Here is a 17,441-nt window from a genome sequence, read left to right as displayed (position 1 = left end):
GTCGTGCATGTGGGCCGAAGGAAATGATTTTGTCTATTTTAAAAAGCTTTGTGGCATGGGAATGAAGTTATGTAAAAGGCGCACCCAATAAGCCACCATTTGAAAGGTAAATAAGTGGTATCCTCCCTCGCTTGACGTCACATTTGATCAGTCTGCCTCAGCTCTAGTCTCGCTAAAGATATTTTAAATAAAACCTTATGTGTGGGCGATCGACGGCCTTCTTTTTGACCTTCGCCGGCTTCAGAAAGAACAAAGGTAAGAACTTATGGTTTGTAAATTTGTATTGGCATTCGTTTCGCCTTCTGATACGATCGTCGACATTTCAGAAACAAACATTTGTAAAGCAAATAAATGGGATTTCTCATTTTCAGACCGGCGAGAACGACTCCCATCATCTGACAGTCTTCACTTTATAAACAGCCTGTGGCGGCGGCAGACTTGCCCTTGAATAATCGCCGCGAAGAAACTTTCTGCTCCTCGACATTGTTGATCATTTTATCCTCTACTTGGAAGACGTCGGCATTTGTCAAGTTCGAAAGTGGTCTTCTGTGAGCGGTTTCGTTTGACGTGCATAAAATATTGATGCCACAGTGCGGATAAATTAAACCTCTTAGCAAGAAAATTTAATTTTCCCCGGCAAAAGAAGCGGAGTAAATTTTCTCGAGACATTGCTTTGTTGGGAAAACAGTCAGATAAGCTGACCTCAAACATCTTTTGAAAAGCAGGCAAAATTATTTATGGCAGATCAAAACACAGGGGCAAGTGAACAATGTGTAAAAGGAGAAAGCAATTCCAGCAGTCCAGAGCAACCTCGGAGTCCAGGTTCTAAGTCGACAAACAGTGATCATGAATATGTCATGCTAGCTGCGCCTGATATTGAATCTGATTCTGGCTCTGCTGTGTCAGTCTCTTCTATGGACAAAAGTAAATCCCAGGGGAGTAGTGTGAGTAGTTTTGCTGATGTTATAACCCCTGACATGGAGGCTACCTTGGAGAAGGGCCCGACTGAGGAAGAAGTACAACATTTGGTGGAAGATGCAAAACAAGATATTTTGCACACCTCTGCTTCTCGTGAAGAGGTTTTTCCTGGTCAGGACAAAGGAGAGGACCTTCAGGAAGGTTTACCAAGTAACGTAAATTCAGCAGGCACAAATGGTAGTGATGGACAAATAGCCAGCGAAAACCATATTGCCAATCCACTTGTTGTTGAAGATGATACACAAGCGGAAGATGACAAGCCTGATGGTGGTCTGGTAAGACAACGTTCGTCATCAGATGGTGACGCCAACACAGGTCAGGCTGCAAATGTGGCTCAGTTCAACAGTGGAGAACGAGTGAGAGCAAGCACTCACCCAGGGCACTCTGATGACGAAAGTGATGATAGTGCCATTTTATTTGACGGGATCACTTATTTAGGATCCTCGACAGTAAATGCACCTGTCAGCGAAATTGAACTGAAAAGGACAATGTCTATCCTGCGAGAGCAGACGGAAGTCACTATTGATGTTTTGCTTTATGTTGGTTCAACATCAGAGAGTATGATCAGACTCAAGGACCCTGAGACTCAGGCTGATATTGCAACTTATCGCATACAAAGGATTTTGTTTTGTGGTCGTGGTGATATTGAAGGAAGTGAAAAGGACTGTTTTGCCTTCAATACTGTCCATGGAGACTCAGATATCTTCCATTGCCATGTATTCAGATGTGAAGATCCAGAAAAGGTAAAGGATCTGTAGAGTATAGACACTAGCATGGAGGATGTTGGTAGAATACAAACATAGTCACACTGTAGAAACGTTTATTACAAAAAGTTCAATGTAGTTGTGCTGAGAAGCATGTAAACTGTATAATATGTTCACAGAATGGATATTCCCAAGACAAGTGATATATTTTTGCACCACAGTTGCACCCAATTTAAACATGTAGATTGTCAGAAAATAAAATTAACCATAGACATTAGATGTTTACCTGTAAGGTTTTAGAACACTGACCAGTGAAAGTTTAAATGTTTTCCTTTATATTTTCCTTTATAGAGTCATGTAAATGGCTGGTTGGTGAACTTTGATCAACAGATTTCTACTGGAAATCTTTAATGTTTTCTTTTTTTTTGCTGTGTTATGCAACTTAATGCCACTTAAATGCAAGACAAGTGATTGTAAATGAATGAATAAATATATATTTTAGCTACCATAGTTTTCTCATACACCATACTTCACTAGTGAAATGTTCTTTTTTAAGGGCCACAAATTGATTAGTTTTTTTTTTCAAGTGTTATCCAGGCTCATAAAACTTGACTTCATTGTAATTGATTTTATTTAGGCTGGAAAGATCTTGAAGACATTTGCTTTATCCTTTAGAAGACACAGGAAGGTAAGTTTGGTTCTGCGCTTGCATTACCTATTAGACAAGAATTTCATTAAAGGTAGAGGTGTTATGAGTACTAGCTCTACTGCGCTATGCTACATGACTAGATTATCATTATTATCAAAATTTTGATGTGAAGTAAATTGACTAGGGATTATTTCTAGCAAAACTGTTACCATGCAAGTGAAAACGTTGTGATTTTAATTTAATCTGGGTTAGTTCAAATTGGATTGCTCTTGGTTTCACTTCATTCAGATTATGATATTGACTATAAGACACAGGAAAATAAAAAATCAAACTGGTTTAAAAATGAATATAAACTAAATATATGTTGCAGTTAATTTTTGATATCAGTTAATTTTTCATTTTAACTAGTTAGTTTTTTCTAACTAGTTGATTTTTTTTAACTAGTTAAATAATGGGGTTAGGGTAAAGGTATCATATATTTAAAAAAAATAGTGGTTCACCCAACGTTTCCTACGTGGCAAAGTGGATAAGGGGTTGGACAGCAAATCCAGAGGTTGAGAGTTCAAATCCAGTGCAGGTTGGTAAAAAAAATAAAAAAAAAATAAATGATTATCATAGTGCTTAGGGGAGGGGGAAAAGAGCAGATAGCAGGGGAGGGTTTGTAAGTATTGGGGGGGGGGGTATGAGATATCAAGGGAGGGGGGTGTTCTACTTTTTCTACTTATTAACCTAGAATAAAAAAAAACTAGTTAGAAAAAAAACTAACTAGTTAAAATAAAAAATTAACTGAGATCAAAAATTAACTGCAACATATATATAAATAAATAAATAAACAAATCAATATGCTGTAGTATTTATTATTTAAATTATACATAACGGTTCAAGTCAAGTATTGTTACAGTAAAAAGCATTTTTTAGAGTTGATGATAATTAACAAACTAAAACTAAAATTAAATATTCAGTTTTGAAAGTCTGTCAAAAAAGACTTAGAAACTATCTAATTCAGAAAACTTTATAGTTGACAAAAGCAAATTGGGATCTTAATATCATGTAAGATCTTCAAAGTGCTGAGCATATTCTCGAAAATTCTTTCTCTTTCTTGAACTACAGCTGTACATTGTCAGTAGCAACATTTACTAAGTGCATTAAGTTGGAGAGAGGATGTTTGGTGTCATTAGTTAGCATCTTGTCATCACAAATAAATTATCTTTCTGCTTTTCTTAGACATTTTTCTCTTTATTCTCTTTTCAACATGCTTTCTCTTTGGAGGACAAATATTCTGTAGTGAGTGTTTGCTTAATACTTGAAGAGTCAATGTATTTTTTGCTCTTACCTTTGCCAAAAAATTGTTTTCTTTCTTGTAGATTAAGTTGTCTGTAACCATTAAACCTTGAGGTTAAATTTTTTTTTGAAACTATCCTAGAGAAAACATCCAGTTAAATTGTTTTATGCATTTTAATATACTGGTAATAATTTTTTTAGAAGAACCCTTTCCTACTATTACATTGTTGACAACCGGTTATACCCAGCTATAAACTATAAAAAAAACATTTTAAGAAAATAATTTTTTTTTGCCTTACCCGTACATGTACATTTTTATTTTGTTCTTGTTAATTGCTTAAAAATGTCTATACATAAAGTTTAAAATAGATGTTGTGAAGGAAATTAACTGTGTGTTTCACTTTCAACACAGCATTTAATTTCTTTAAGTTGAACTTGTTAACAAAATTCTGTCCAAAAAACCGAGCCATATTTAATTACATGTACAGTCCTCATGCACAGATTGCTACTAGTTCCTTGACAAATGTGTAATTGCTGGTTACATACTGTAACTACTCTTGACAATCACATGACAGACTTGACAGAATTTGATTACCGTAAAATTCCGGTTATAAGCCCCCAACGCTTATAAGCCCCCCCGGTTATAGGCCCATCTACCTGGTAACAAAAAAATACATCTGATTATATTAAGCCCCCCGAATATAAGCCCCCCTCTGCTGAATGACAGTACTGAACAGGGCTAAATGTTGCTTTATTAATGTGTTTTTAACTTAAAAACGTATTTCGATCAACACTCCCGTGGCTCGTTTCGAAACATTTTTTTTTTTTATTCCGCTTATAAGCCCTCCCGAATATAAGCCCCTCCACTTAAAAACCCAACCAAAACCCCTTACGAAGTTGTATAAGCCCAGGGCTTATAACTGGAATTTTACGGTATTTCATTAACACATGCAGTTTTTCATGTTGTTTTTTCTTGGTTGTAGTAGCCTGCCACAGTCTCTTGATCATTGTTGATCAGTTCTTCAATTAAGTAACAATTTTTTTTTTCTGAAGAGAAAGCAGCAGTCTCAGCAATCTTCTGTTGACTCCTCTACATTGGTAACTGGTGTCAGCAACCTTGTCTTCAAATTTGATGTGACTCTTGATATTCTTGAGGAAGACAACAAAGGATTTTCCTCTGCTGCTAGAGACAAAAACTGCTTCAAACTTCGACAAGATTTGAGAAAGAAAGTTTCAATAACAGTGCAGCAACTAACAAACAAACATCTCATTGTGGAAAGGTTTGTGATTGTAAATTTATCCAGTCACTTATCATAAAAGAATAAGCTGCAATCAGCTCTTACTCGGACCAACTTAAATGCAGACAGTGTTTTATGTGCTTTTGCATAACTTATTTTTTGAAGGTTCAGCTTAAAGAGACAGTAGTTTGTTGATTTTTTTTTGCCCAAGGCAACCTTTGTGGGAATATAATTGCCGGTTATTACCAGATGATCTGTAAACAGATATTGCATGACAGCACTGGACTGGATAATGTATGATATCAAGCATTTGCTATCGAGTATTGGCCCATCCTTATCAGGACAATTGCAACACAAAGAAAAAAGAACGCGACTGAAAACTTACCTTGGCTCAGCCCGAGTTATGACATTAACTTTCAGCAAAGTGTTGCTTGACTTTGATCTCTGTGGTTAAAAGTTTATAGCTGTATTGCTACTATAAGTTAACCTCACATTGTTTTTACATGTATTTCTAGGTGTTTTGGGCTTCTGATCTGTCCAGGGAAGAATGTTCGGTATTCTGACATGCACCTATTGAGCGAGGTAGGCTAAAAATGCATCTTAAGTGCTAATTAGCTTGCTTAAAGCAGATTTGACCTATTGTAAATTACTGGCATGTGTACTGATAGAGCATAACAAAAGGGAGGGGACGGAGCCTGGGGGGGGGGGGGACTTCTTTATGACACAGATGGGGATGCTCGTCGGAAATTTAAAAAAAAAAACCTTAAAGAGACCAATCTGGGTGTGGCTCAACCTTTTGTTGACCCCTAAAAGATACCAAAAACTAAAAATATAATTTATATTTGTACATGTATATTTCTTCGTGTGTAGCCCTAAACGAGACCATTATGGCTAAAAATATTGGCCTTTTGCCTGGAACACCCTAAGCGAGACCAAAAATCCGAAATTTACACCCCTAAGCGAGACGACGAGCATCCCCGTCACTTTCATATGCGAGTCACTCCCCCGGGGGACGGAGTGAGGGAGTGAATTTCCGATATGAAAAGGACAGAGATGCTTGACAGAACTTTTCAAGTTAAACTGCTGAAGGACACCAATCTGGGTGTGGGTCAAGCTTTTTTGACCCCTGATCAGTCTAGACTGCCAATACATTATGTTAGTATTTTTTTTTTTTCACGTGCAACCCTAAATGAGACCTTGACTAAAAAAATTGGTGCACTGTCTTCAACACCTTAATTGAGGGCATGCAAGTCAGTAAATATATTCTGTTGACCCATCTGTTAGTTGGATGATGTTTTAAAATTATGTATTTTCACCTGAAATGATCCTTGCGCCATTGTTTACTCTTAGCACAGGCAATGGGGATTACTTCTCTTTGTGAACCTCTATTTTATCCAACAACCATTTGTACAGTATTCATCCCTGGTAATTGGGGCCTTAGGGTTTCCTGAAGATAAATTTATGTGGAACAAACATAGTGTGTCATTGTTGTTCAAACAAAATAAAAATAAGAAAAAAGAATTTAATATTATAATGTAATATTATAAAGTTATTATTATTATTATTGTTATTAAATAATTATTATTATTATTATTAACCTCATTATACTTTCCTTCTGGAGAAGTGAAGTGCTGATTAGCATGAATTATTTTGAATCTCCTTCAGGTATCAATGGAAGTTGCAGATGGTGGCAAAACGTATTACATAAGTGGCTTATGGAATCCTGCTGTACGTGACTTGTTAGTTTTAAACACAGAAACCCCTAAAGGTAGATATCTGTTTAACATTGTTGATATGAACCTTTATCTCAAATTTCTTGTAACTGCATTTTTAGTAACTGTCAAGGAGAGGATGAGCATAAAGAAAATTATCAACTTGGGAATGCTGCCTTCTTGCAGCACCATATTCTCGTAACTAACATTTTTACTCCCATAAATTTCGGATAGGGGTGTGCCGCCAAGGTTCTTAAACCCTGACCCTATTTAAGGATAAAGAAAGCGAAAATTTATACCCTTTTTAAGGCCCAAAACGGAAAAATGACACCCTATTCAAGGGGAGGAGAAGCGTTCCGTGATGACCCAAATAACGGCTAACAGCGCACGACAAGACACAAATCATTATAAAATCGCTTTTCTAATACCTGAACAGAAAATTCAGTTTTAAGATATCTTTTTTTCGTTTAGCTGGGCGTTTATTTTAGCTAATAGAATTTAGGTACCCTATCTAAGGATCACACTGGGAACACATTGCCAAAAAGAGCAAAAATGATACCCTATTTAAGGACCGAGAACCTCAAAAACCATACCCTATCGGGCGGCAGATACCTATATAGGCCACATATGGGAGTACCCCCCCCCCCCCCGGCGCCAGGTCAGAAACCTGAAAAAAAAAAATGCTGGGTAACCCAAGATCTATGGACTAGCATCCAACCCTGATCCAGGGGAAGTAACTACAATGTACTCCTATACATTACTCACTTAATTCCATGCAAATGTGAAAAGGCAGTCTTCATGTTACTAAGCCTTGGCCAATCTCTATGTTGAATGAAAAAAGTCTCAACTACAGTATGAAAAAAATAAGGAGTTTATTACTTTTTTGCAGATACACGGCTGTTCGTGACAATAGCTGTGGACTTGGTTGTCACAGGAGTAACTGAACCAGTGAGGTTCATTGTGGAGACAAAAGCAAAAATTTTTCCCAGTGGAGAAAAGTTCTTCTGGAGTCCCAGTAAACCAAAATTCCATGAAACTTACATCATGGAACTGAAAGAGGTTAGAACTGAATTTTCTTGGTATTTAATAAATGCCACTGCGGGCTATACTTAGATAAGGTCTTCTTAATGAACTATTGCCAAACCGTAAGAGGAGAGAGGATGAATACAGTTACATGTACATTGTTGAATAATTGGGATATGACCAGTTTAAAAGCATTTGGAAGTCAAGTAATCACTGAGATTGAAGCTTTTTAAAGACATAATTGAGAAAAAGACGTTATGTATAGATTGGTATACAGGCTATAAAATTGTAAAAGCCAACATCACCTTTACAAATAGGTTTCTGATTATTCAGCATCTCCTGTCCTAACATAAAGTAAGTACATGTAATTAAGTGTATTTTTGTTTTGCCTGAATATAGAATTGTTTCATTACAGGTTGTTGACACTGAAACAGGGCAGAAAAGCTGTGAAGTGAAAAGTATCAAAACTGAACTCAGTATAGAAGCTTCTAAAAATTTGTCAAAAAGACAACCCAGCCTTAATCGACAGCTGTCTGGAGGGGACAGAAACTCTGATGGTGAGTTTACTAGTGGTCATCTCAAAAGACCTGTTTGCAACTGTGGTCTGAAGGGCAGGGCTTAAAATAATTTTCATACAGTTGTTGGGCATGTTGACCAGCCAAACCAATTTTAGCTCGGTCTGTGTCTGACTGGTCAAAATCGTGAAAATAGTAATTTTAAATAAGCACTTGTTTTTGCTGCTCATTGAATTGTGTTTGTTCGTGCTGCTATTTATTCACTGCTTAGGCTGCAAATTTCTTGAATAAATTGTTTCTTAATATCCATGTAAGATGTGTTAGTGACAAGTCAATTACATGTAACTGTGGCAAAATTTGAACATCCCTGACGTTTTTGTTAAAACTGCGCAAATGCTTAAAATAAAAATTGGTATCAATAATGTGCTTTTTTCCATGTCATTAATAATTAGTTTAAAAGCCATGTATGTGACTGGTCTGGTCAAAATTACTGGCAAACCTAAACTTTGTCCGGACAAATTGTCACTTTGAGTAGACATTGTCCATTGACTGGCTGTTATTTTGATAACTTACACAAGGCTGTGGTTCACTTTCATGTGTAGATGATGATGAAGATGACGAGCCGCTTCTGTCTGGGTCAGGAGCGGTACAGAAAGAATGCACTGAGGAGGAGCTAGGAAGCTGGGCTGACCTGTTGAGTAAATGGAAGGATGTCACCCTAAGACCAAGACAGCTCCCTGGACTTGTCAGAAAGGTGGGGAACTTAAGTTCAAGAATCAACTCAGAAAAAAAAATCCACTGATCTTGAAATTGGCTAAAAGTAATGACTAGACTTATTATAAGACTATGAGCCCAACTATTCTGTGAGGTAGTTGGTGAGGTGCAGCAGAGTTGACTATTGCTCACAGAAAATGATAGAGTAGTTTCGTTATTGTTTAACAGGCCTTTTTAGATATTTTTACAAAAATCAGTAACCATTTTCCCTTTATACAGCAATGTGCTCACCATCAAGAAAAAGAACCAATGAGATTTGCAGATTTCCAATACAGCACAGCTTACTAATCTCCTTTCAACCTCTTATTTTAGTCATCGTGCAACACTTCTTCTTGCTAATAATAATTACTATATCAGTTTATAGCAGACCAAAGATAGATGGGCCAATTTACAGCTGCAGAGCTTAATAGTATTTTTGACCTTTCTATTAATAACATCAGGGCATACCCGATCCTCTGCGAGGTCAAGTGTGGCAGATGATGGCTGGTCTGAGAGAAAATGATGAACTTCTTGAGGGCTACAAGCATTTCATTAAGAAGGTAGAGTGATCAGTATATCTTTAAACTTGATGGATTTGTTTTCTTACTTGTGCGCTTGCGTGCTTGTTTGCTTGCTTGCAATACATGCATGCTTGCTTGCTTGCCTGTATGCTTGCTTGCTTGATTGCTAGGTAGCTAGTTTGCTTGCTTGTTTATTTATTTATTTTTCATAGGTTACATGTACTTTTGTTAGTAAATTTTATAGTGCTTCTTTTTGTCCCCAGGAATCTCCAACAGAGCAAGTGATCGTGTGGGACATTCATCGTACATTCCCAGCACATGAATATTTTAAGAGCACTGGAGGGGAGGGTCAGGAGATGTTGTATAAAATCAGCAAAGTAAGCAGCATTGGATTTACATATTTTTAGTAGGGAACAGATAAGAGCACATGCCTGCTTGTATCTAGAAGTTTCCTGTTATAGTAATCTCTTATTCTTTTCTTTGCAGGCGTACTCTGTTTATGACGAGGAAGTAGGTTACTGCCAAGGCCTGTCATTCCTGTCAGCAGTGCTGCTGCTGCATGTAAGTAATATTCTCTATATTAAACCCCTTCTAGGTGGGGGGGGGGGGGGATGTGCCTTGTTCTCTTGTTTCCCAAAAAATGTCTCCCTTGTTCCCCAATAGTATTTTGTCAATTTCCGTGATCCCTGTTCCCTAACAATCAGGAAATCACAGCTTTTGTTCCCATGTTCCCCTGTTATTTTATGGCCATGTTCCCTTGTTCCCTAAAGCCCGGGCCAAACAAGGATAAGAGTTGATGAGAGTTAACTCTCATTAGTAGAAACTCAGCTGTGTTCTAATGGAAATCCGCGAATCTGATTGGTTCTCCCACTGATTTCTATTCGCCGATAGAAAACAATCGCGCGCTCACGTAGCTCTTTAAGCGGTAAATTTTCTTGTTTTTTGTCTTCAAAGTGCACAATATTGTCGGTTTTGGACTGCAATCCTTTAGAGTTTCTACTAAAACAATTAGACTACTCGCCCTCGTTTTCTATGAGCGATAGTCAACTCGGCTGCGCCTCGTTGACTATTTGCTCATAGAAAACTTGGGCTCGTAGTCTAATTGTTAATTAGAGTTTTCGTCAACTCTCATCGACTATCATCAACTCGGGCCAAACAAAAGCAAGAGTGCGTCAAACTCTCATCAACTCTCATGAAAAATTTGAGCACGTTCAATGTCGATGAGAACGCATGAGAGTGCATGAGAGTTCCATGCCAAACGAGAGTGAGAGTTTCAACTCTCATCAACTCTCATCCTCGTTTGGCCCAGGCTTAAAACGCCTGGTAGGGGCTCTATATTGGCTATACTATTCCACTTCATTTATATACCTTATTGTTTATTCAATATATCTGTATTTTTTTACTAAAAATCAGTTAATTTTTAGCTTCCAGAGGAGCAAGCCTTTGCGCTGCTAGTGAAGATAATGAGTGATTATGGACTGAGAGATATTTTCAAACAAGACTTTGAGCAGCTTCACCTGAAGTTTTTCCAACTGGAAAGAATGATTGAAGTAAGGACCCAATGAGAAATTGAAGGATCTAACATTCACTGCGGGTGTTCATGGGGTGATTTCTGTAGTACCGCCGCCTGGTTAGCTCAGTTGGTAAAGTCCCGGACTGCTGTGTGGGAGGTCGTGGGTTCGAACCCCAGACCGAACCAACACTCAGGTTCTTAAAATAACTGAGGAGAATGTGCTGCCTTTGTAATTACATCTGCAAATGGTTAGACATTCTAGTCTTCTCGGAAAAAGGACGATAAACCGTAGGTCCCGTCTCCTGTATCTTCAGTCTTCTACTAGGGGACATTAAAGAACCCACACACTATTCACAAAGAGTAGGGCACGAAGCTCCCGGTGTTGTGGTCTGGCCTTTACAATTGTATCTTAAATTACAGTATGTGTAAAGCGCATTTGAACATATATATATATGGAAAATGTGCTATATAAATGCATTATCATTATCATTATCATTATAGTAAGCAATTATAGGACAGGTACATGCAGTAGTTGAAAATAAGTTTAACATGAAAAGTTGTTGGGTAGAGTCTCTTCAATGACACTTTATAGACACTTCACTCTTACAGTTTCTTTTCTCCAACTTGATGTGCTGAATGGATTCCAGCAGTTTTTTGGCAGAACCTGTCAAACTGCTGGGGTATATACATGTACTGCAAATTATTACCCTGAGTTTCACATCTGATCTATGGTGTAAAACCTAGAGGACTTGATACAAGTCATTTTTGCTGGTGGTAATCATGGGAGCAATCTCTGACAAAGCACACTCAAAGGTAGTTCGCCATCCTCAGAAAATATTTTCGGTGATAGAGTAACCCTTATTTTGTTTGTTTCAGGATTCAATGCCAGACCTCCATAGCCATTTTCAGTATAATGATATCCAGACCCACATGTATGCCTCGCAGTGGTTCCTGACTCTATTTACTGCCAAGTTTCCTTTGTCAATGGTCTACCGCATCATGGATCTTTTTCTTTGCCATGTAAGTCAGTAGGTGGTTTAGAATAACAGTAGACTGTCCACAGCCCTCTATTTTTTCGTGTTTTTCGATCGATGAGCGCGCGGTGAGACTTCCCGCCCCCCTCCCCAGCGCGCTCGCGCTTCGCGCTAACTTCGTCTGCTTTTTTTACGTTGAAAAATCGAGAGGCTGTGAACAGTCTAGAATAACAGAGAAAAGGCGAACTAGGAAAAGGCAAAAAGTTAAGACAACTTATAAGTCGAAATGTTGTCTCTTGGAGTAAAAGAATCGGAAATTTTTCGGTGATTTTCTGATACTTGGAGGATTTGCCAGAAAAATCAGCGCGCCAGATAGTCTCTATACCTGCATAATGACGCAAAACCTTTGGTATTACATTTTTATTCAGTACATTGTGTTTCATTATTTTTCTTATAGGGAATGAGTGTTATTTTTCAAGTTGCCTTGGGCCTCTTAAAGGTAAATCATCTCTTTCCCTTGTTATTTGTTTGTTTGTTTGTTTGTTCGACTGTTCTCATATGTCAAAGTTTTTGGCGCAGAACTGTTCGTCTTTCAAGTGAGCTTTTTATTATAAGGATTGTTTTAATTGAACCATTGATTTAAATGGTTTCTAGTACTTAAAACAGTCGAACATTTTTGTTGTAATCTTCAACAGGCGTCCCGTAGAGAGCTCATTCAAATGGATTTTGAACAAATTCTGAAGTATTTCAGAGTGTCCATGCCAAAAAAGTACCTGGACGAAGAAGAATATAAAAAACTCATCACCTCTGCTCTGGGTTTTAGGGTACGGTTTGACTTTTTATTATGTCACATGCTAAATCGTCCTTCCTTACTGATCACCATCTCTGTGTTTGAAGTGTTAACAGATATCTACCCCAACATTTGGGCGTTTTTTGTATGGATTGAATTTTTGGAGAGTTGTTTAGTCAGAAATATCAAGTAGGAAACATTGCATACAAGTGTTTAGCAAATCACACATAATTAATCATGAACAAGATAACATTGGCCGCATTAGAAAATATCTCAACGAATATTCTACAGATTCAATTCTTTTTTGTGCATTTGTAACTAGTCGGGTAGATCACTGCAATGCCTTACTCTACTCGATACTCTACGGATTACCTTATTCTTTTATTAAGTCTTTCTTGAGACCTGACTGAGGATTAGCTGGGAGGACTGTGTTAGGCGTCATTAGGCTAACATTTAAAAAAAAAATGTCATCTGTTTTAAATTCCAGGTCACCAACAGAAAGATGAAGAAATACGAAAAGGAATATTTGTTACAGAAAGAGCAAGAGGCACAACTTGAAGACCCGGTAGAAAGGCTTCAGGTAAATTGTACAGAGCTTTAAGATAACTAGAAACAGAATATTAGCTACTGTTTTGTGCGTATGTATCATTATCGTGATCGTGTCCGTGAATTTCTACCTTTCCCAATGATTCAAATTATTTCCTTGCGGTTCTTGATAACTTAGCTCCTTGTAGTTGTTGTTTTTCTGTTTATTTGATTGTTACATTGCCTAATTTTCAATCCAGGAAAAAAAAATAACAATAAATATGTATTTATAGTGGTCATGCACTTAGCTTCATATCTCAACGAGATAGCTAGTTTACAGGCATGCCACTGAAACAGAGGAAACAAATAATTTATAAATGACATAACAAGGTTAAAAATCCCAACTGGCAGGAGGCAGACCAGTTGGTTATAAACAAAGCGTGGTCGAGGATTTGAACTCGGGACTACCGAGAAACAAATCTAGCTAGTGGCAAGGGCAGGCCTCGAAACCGGTGACCTCCGGATTACAACACCAGCGCCCTAAACCACTCGGCCACGCTTGCCTCCTAATTGAACCGATTGAATTGGCATGGGGGTAGTTCGTGTGTTCACTCTTCCCATGACCCTCATTTCACTTGCCTTCTTAAACGGGGTTCTCTCGCCAGCGCCTTATTTGAAACTGGGCCATAATTTAAACAGAAGCGAGAGATATATAACTTCTTAGTTTATCTTTTAATGACAAAAAAGGTTTTTTTTTATCAAGATTTTTTCATATGTTCGCCATTGCCTTTTCTTAGTTGCTGATCAAAGCACCTCAGTTATTCTTGATGTATTTTTTCTTTATTTTCTTCAGCGTGAAAACAAGAGGCTCTTTGAAGCCAACTTGAGACTTGAACAAGAAAATGATAATCTTGCTCACGAGTTAGTCACTACTAAAGTGGAATTACACACCAAGCTCGCAGAGGTATGTTCTCATACGTACATGTATGAGGCGTGGTGACCTAATAAACGTTAACGATGAGGGTTTTTTAAAAGTTATTCGTATGTTTTACGAAGAATCATGGAACTGGAACTCGTTTATTCGACTGACATATGATGAATATAAGCTTTATATATGAAGTGTTCATTTTGGTAATATTAAATCTGGGCGTTACCCTGTGGTTTTGTTTGTTTACAGGCAGAAGAGAAAGTAGAAGAATTATCCAAGGCGCTAAGTAATACTACTATATCACTGGCTGAAGCAGAGGACCAACGAGAAAAGTTCAAAGAGGAGGGAGCTCAGGTATGTGAACAAACATACAAAAAACAATCAAGTAAAAAAACAAACAAACTAAGCTGCCGGGAATAACGGCAAACGTGGCAACTGAACATTTCAACTTTTTTTCTGTAGATAAAAGAAATGTGGCGGGAGAACATTGAGCAAGCAGAAGAGGAGAGGAAGCGGCACACCGCCATTATAGAGGAATACAAAAAGGTAGCCGTGAAATGTCCTTTGTTTTGTTTTTCTGTACATGGTCATTTACTAAGGCTTAACTGACTGTTCTGTTTTTTAGATCTGCTCTAGAGTGGATGAAAGAAGTGAAAAGTTAAAGGAAGATTTACAAAAGGAACTCTTGGAGGTCAAGGTATAAAAATAAATACTTGAATTCTCTTACGTCGGGTTGGCGAGTAATGATAATTTAGACGAGTAGCTTTTTTCTACCCTTTAGCTATGCTCTGACTTCCTGTGCCATGTTTGGCTCGCCCCAATTCTCATAGTTAACGATTTTACTCCGCGAGAATAGAGATCGTTCTTTTAAGAGTGACCCTTTTTATTGATAACCATTTTAATATTCATTTGCAGATGTTTAATCATATATATCTTTAAAGCTAAGCAAGAGTTTCCCATTTGTTGTAGTGAATAGACCCCCTTCCCACATTGATATTCTCTAATTCATGCTAATGCAGTTGACAAGTACGCTTGTGAGCTTACAGAAATGGCCACTCACAACAACATCTTGTCTTTTCCAGAGACGCGTTGGATCGTGTGAAAACTGCGCTATGCTCTTCTCAGAGGAAGGTCACGTGTCACTGGATGGAGAGGCCACTGTTGCATTCAGAACAAGCGTCAAAGTGGTGGATTCCGAGCAGCGCCTTAGGGAACTGGAACTGGAGCTTGCGCAGACCAAGCTTTCCCTGGTAGAATCCGAGTGTCGTTCCCAGGAGTTAGAGCACAGGCTCGCGGCCATTGAAGCTGCAGCTGGTGAAAGCAAACCATGGTTCAAGAGAATTAGTCTTGTCAAAGACGCCGGGAAGTGATTTATTTTTTGCAAGTTGTTCATAGTCTTGTGACCCAGAAATCATGAGTCCGTTAGCTGATATCTTGCAATTGACTAAGTTTGCTTTGAACTGAAATTAGCTTAGTGCCTTGGCCATGTACATTCTTTTTCGACAGTGTAACTGATAGGTTTATTGGAGATTTAGTTAACAGCTATTAAGTTGTGCCTTCTTGTGTTTATTATTATTAAAAGTGTTTATTATTATTATTATTATTATTATTATTATTATTATTATTATTATTATTATTATTATTATTATTATTATTATTATTTTGTTAAAAGTTATTCACAGTAACTGTTGTTGAGAAAGATGTTACCCAGAAGAAGAATTCCGAGCTCTTCCTACACGAGTTGAACCATGACCCTGATTTTATCAATTCGGCCAGTAGAGAAAAAAAAAATAGACGAGGACAATACTTTATTTGTTTCTTGTTCCACTTTCAGTGTTTTGCGTCTCGAAATCCGACAAGCACTTGTTGAAAACAATATTTACTGGGGAAAAAGGGTCGGCTGAATGTGAGTGCCCCACCCGAGTCCCTCCGGTGCGCACAGTAGTCACCACCCAAAAGAGATTACAACCGTGGAGAGAAGCAGAACAGCGAGTAGTTTCTTAAGATTATTAAGCGATGCAGCAAAATCTTTCCCAGGGTCTTTTTCTTTTCTGTGGCATCAAGCCATGGACTTATTAACAGGCAACAACTAATAACGGTGACCTGTTATTACACCTCAAATAAGAAGTCAGTTCATGTAAACGTAATTATAGTCATAATGGTAGCAAAAACCATAAAATTATGATAATGATATAATTGGATTCCTTGTGCACAGGGCTTATAGCTCGTTGAAATCGTTTAATTTTGTAGTGTTTGCTTATCTGTAATTTTTGTTTCCGAGGCGAATATATTTGTAAATTTTGTCGCCAATTGTTTTGTACATACAGGATGGCAAAAGTAAGGAAATTCTCCTTATTTTGTTTTTAAATTTTGTTTTTAAGCGTCCTTTGTTTGAAAAGGGCTTTGTCACGGATTTTAACAGATTTTTGAACAGCCAAAATATAGAGTTGTGTCGTAGGAAACCTAAATAAAATGGTCAAATTTTCTTAACAACTGCTTTATTAGAGCACCGAAACTGTTACCAAGCATCGTTGGTTTCGTATGGCCAAGGTGGAAATGGATTTCAACTTCTTAAATTTATGCTAACCTTTTCAAGTTGTTTCCGCGCGTCTTCAAAAAATCAATATTAATAGCCGTGGTTTTACTTCTCTCCGCAATTCGGTTATAGCTTTCCTCGGATGTTCAAAGACTGAGTGTTTTTCGTGGGTTAAGTTACCACCTACCACTCATTTTAGAGTACTTTTAAATTGCGTGTCGTAAGACCAGAACTAAAGTACATACTCTCGTCAAGGAAGTTTAGGATAGGAGACAAGCCAGTGAATCAAACAAACCGTTTCAAAGCAAGTACATGGAGCCTGGCACGAAGTGCGTTTTTTAGTTAAAAACGTGCGTAAGAGAGTCACGATTTGTTCTGGCTCTAGTTCTGATCGGCTGAGAAGAGTGGCGCTTAAATTTTTAAGCCAATCACTAAGACGTAGTAATTTGTAAAACCAGAATGCAAAAGCAATATAACTTGAGGGGCTTATAAGCGAGGGGGCTTATAACCGGAAGTCTAAAATAGTTAAGACCAAAAATCCGTGAAATCCCCGTGACATAGCTCCTACTACAGCATACTGTTCTTTTGCTACTTTATTTGCGACTTTGTTTGGAACATAATAAGTTGCCAAACATTAATAAAATTTAAAATCCCTAGATATAATGTAAAATAATTGTGAAGATAAGTGTACAAGGGATCAGATAAGGTATATTAAACAGAGCTCTCTGTTTAGCGGTATTATATTTGTTTTTGTAGTGGGGAAAAAACAGCCCATAATGTTCGAGGGTGATCCTTTTATAG

At 37.6% G+C, this 17,441-nt stretch overlaps 1 protein-coding gene and 1 long non-coding RNA gene across 3 annotated transcripts; one reads left to right on the top strand and one right to left on the bottom strand.

The window, feature by feature from the left end:
• Positions 1 to 4: 4 nt before the first annotated feature.
• Positions 5 to 16,888, top strand: LOC144664586 (rab GTPase-activating protein 1-like). The gene is made up of 22 exons (XM_078525715.1): positions 5 to 255; positions 372 to 1,721; positions 2,320 to 2,370; positions 4,666 to 4,892; positions 5,366 to 5,432; positions 6,516 to 6,618; positions 7,452 to 7,621; positions 8,001 to 8,142; positions 8,703 to 8,854; positions 9,315 to 9,413; positions 9,638 to 9,751; positions 9,861 to 9,935; positions 10,799 to 10,924; positions 11,764 to 11,907; positions 12,319 to 12,360; positions 12,557 to 12,685; positions 13,139 to 13,231; positions 14,030 to 14,140; positions 14,354 to 14,458; positions 14,567 to 14,650; positions 14,730 to 14,801; positions 15,187 to 16,888. The coding sequence occupies exons 2-22, from the start codon at positions 738 to 740 to the stop codon at positions 15,472 to 15,474; spliced, it is 3,378 nt and encodes a 1,125-aa protein (XP_078381841.1). The 5' UTR covers positions 5 to 255; positions 372 to 737; the 3' UTR covers positions 15,475 to 16,888.
• On the bottom strand, positions 5,237 to 8,792 carry LOC144664746 (uncharacterized). Of its 2 annotated transcripts, XR_013572845.1 has the most exons (5): positions 8,674 to 8,792; positions 7,891 to 7,929; positions 7,328 to 7,384; positions 6,167 to 6,297; positions 5,237 to 5,294 (listed from the first exon to the last, which is right to left on the bottom strand). It is a non-coding gene; the product is annotated as an uncharacterized LOC144664746 (long non-coding RNA). The 2 variants fall into 2 exon arrangements; XR_013572844.1 differs by lacking the exon at positions 5,237 to 5,294 and having other exon boundaries at positions 5,563 to 6,297.
• Positions 16,889 to 17,441: the final 553 nt, after the last annotated feature.

Source organism: Oculina patagonica, chromosome 1 (genome assembly GCF_052425735.1).
Source record: "Oculina patagonica isolate OP01 chromosome 1, crgOcupat, whole genome shotgun sequence".
NCBI classification, from domain to species: Eukaryota; Metazoa; Cnidaria; class Anthozoa; order Scleractinia; family Oculinidae; genus Oculina; species Oculina patagonica.
This window is presented reverse-complemented; position numbering and strand designations above follow the sequence as displayed.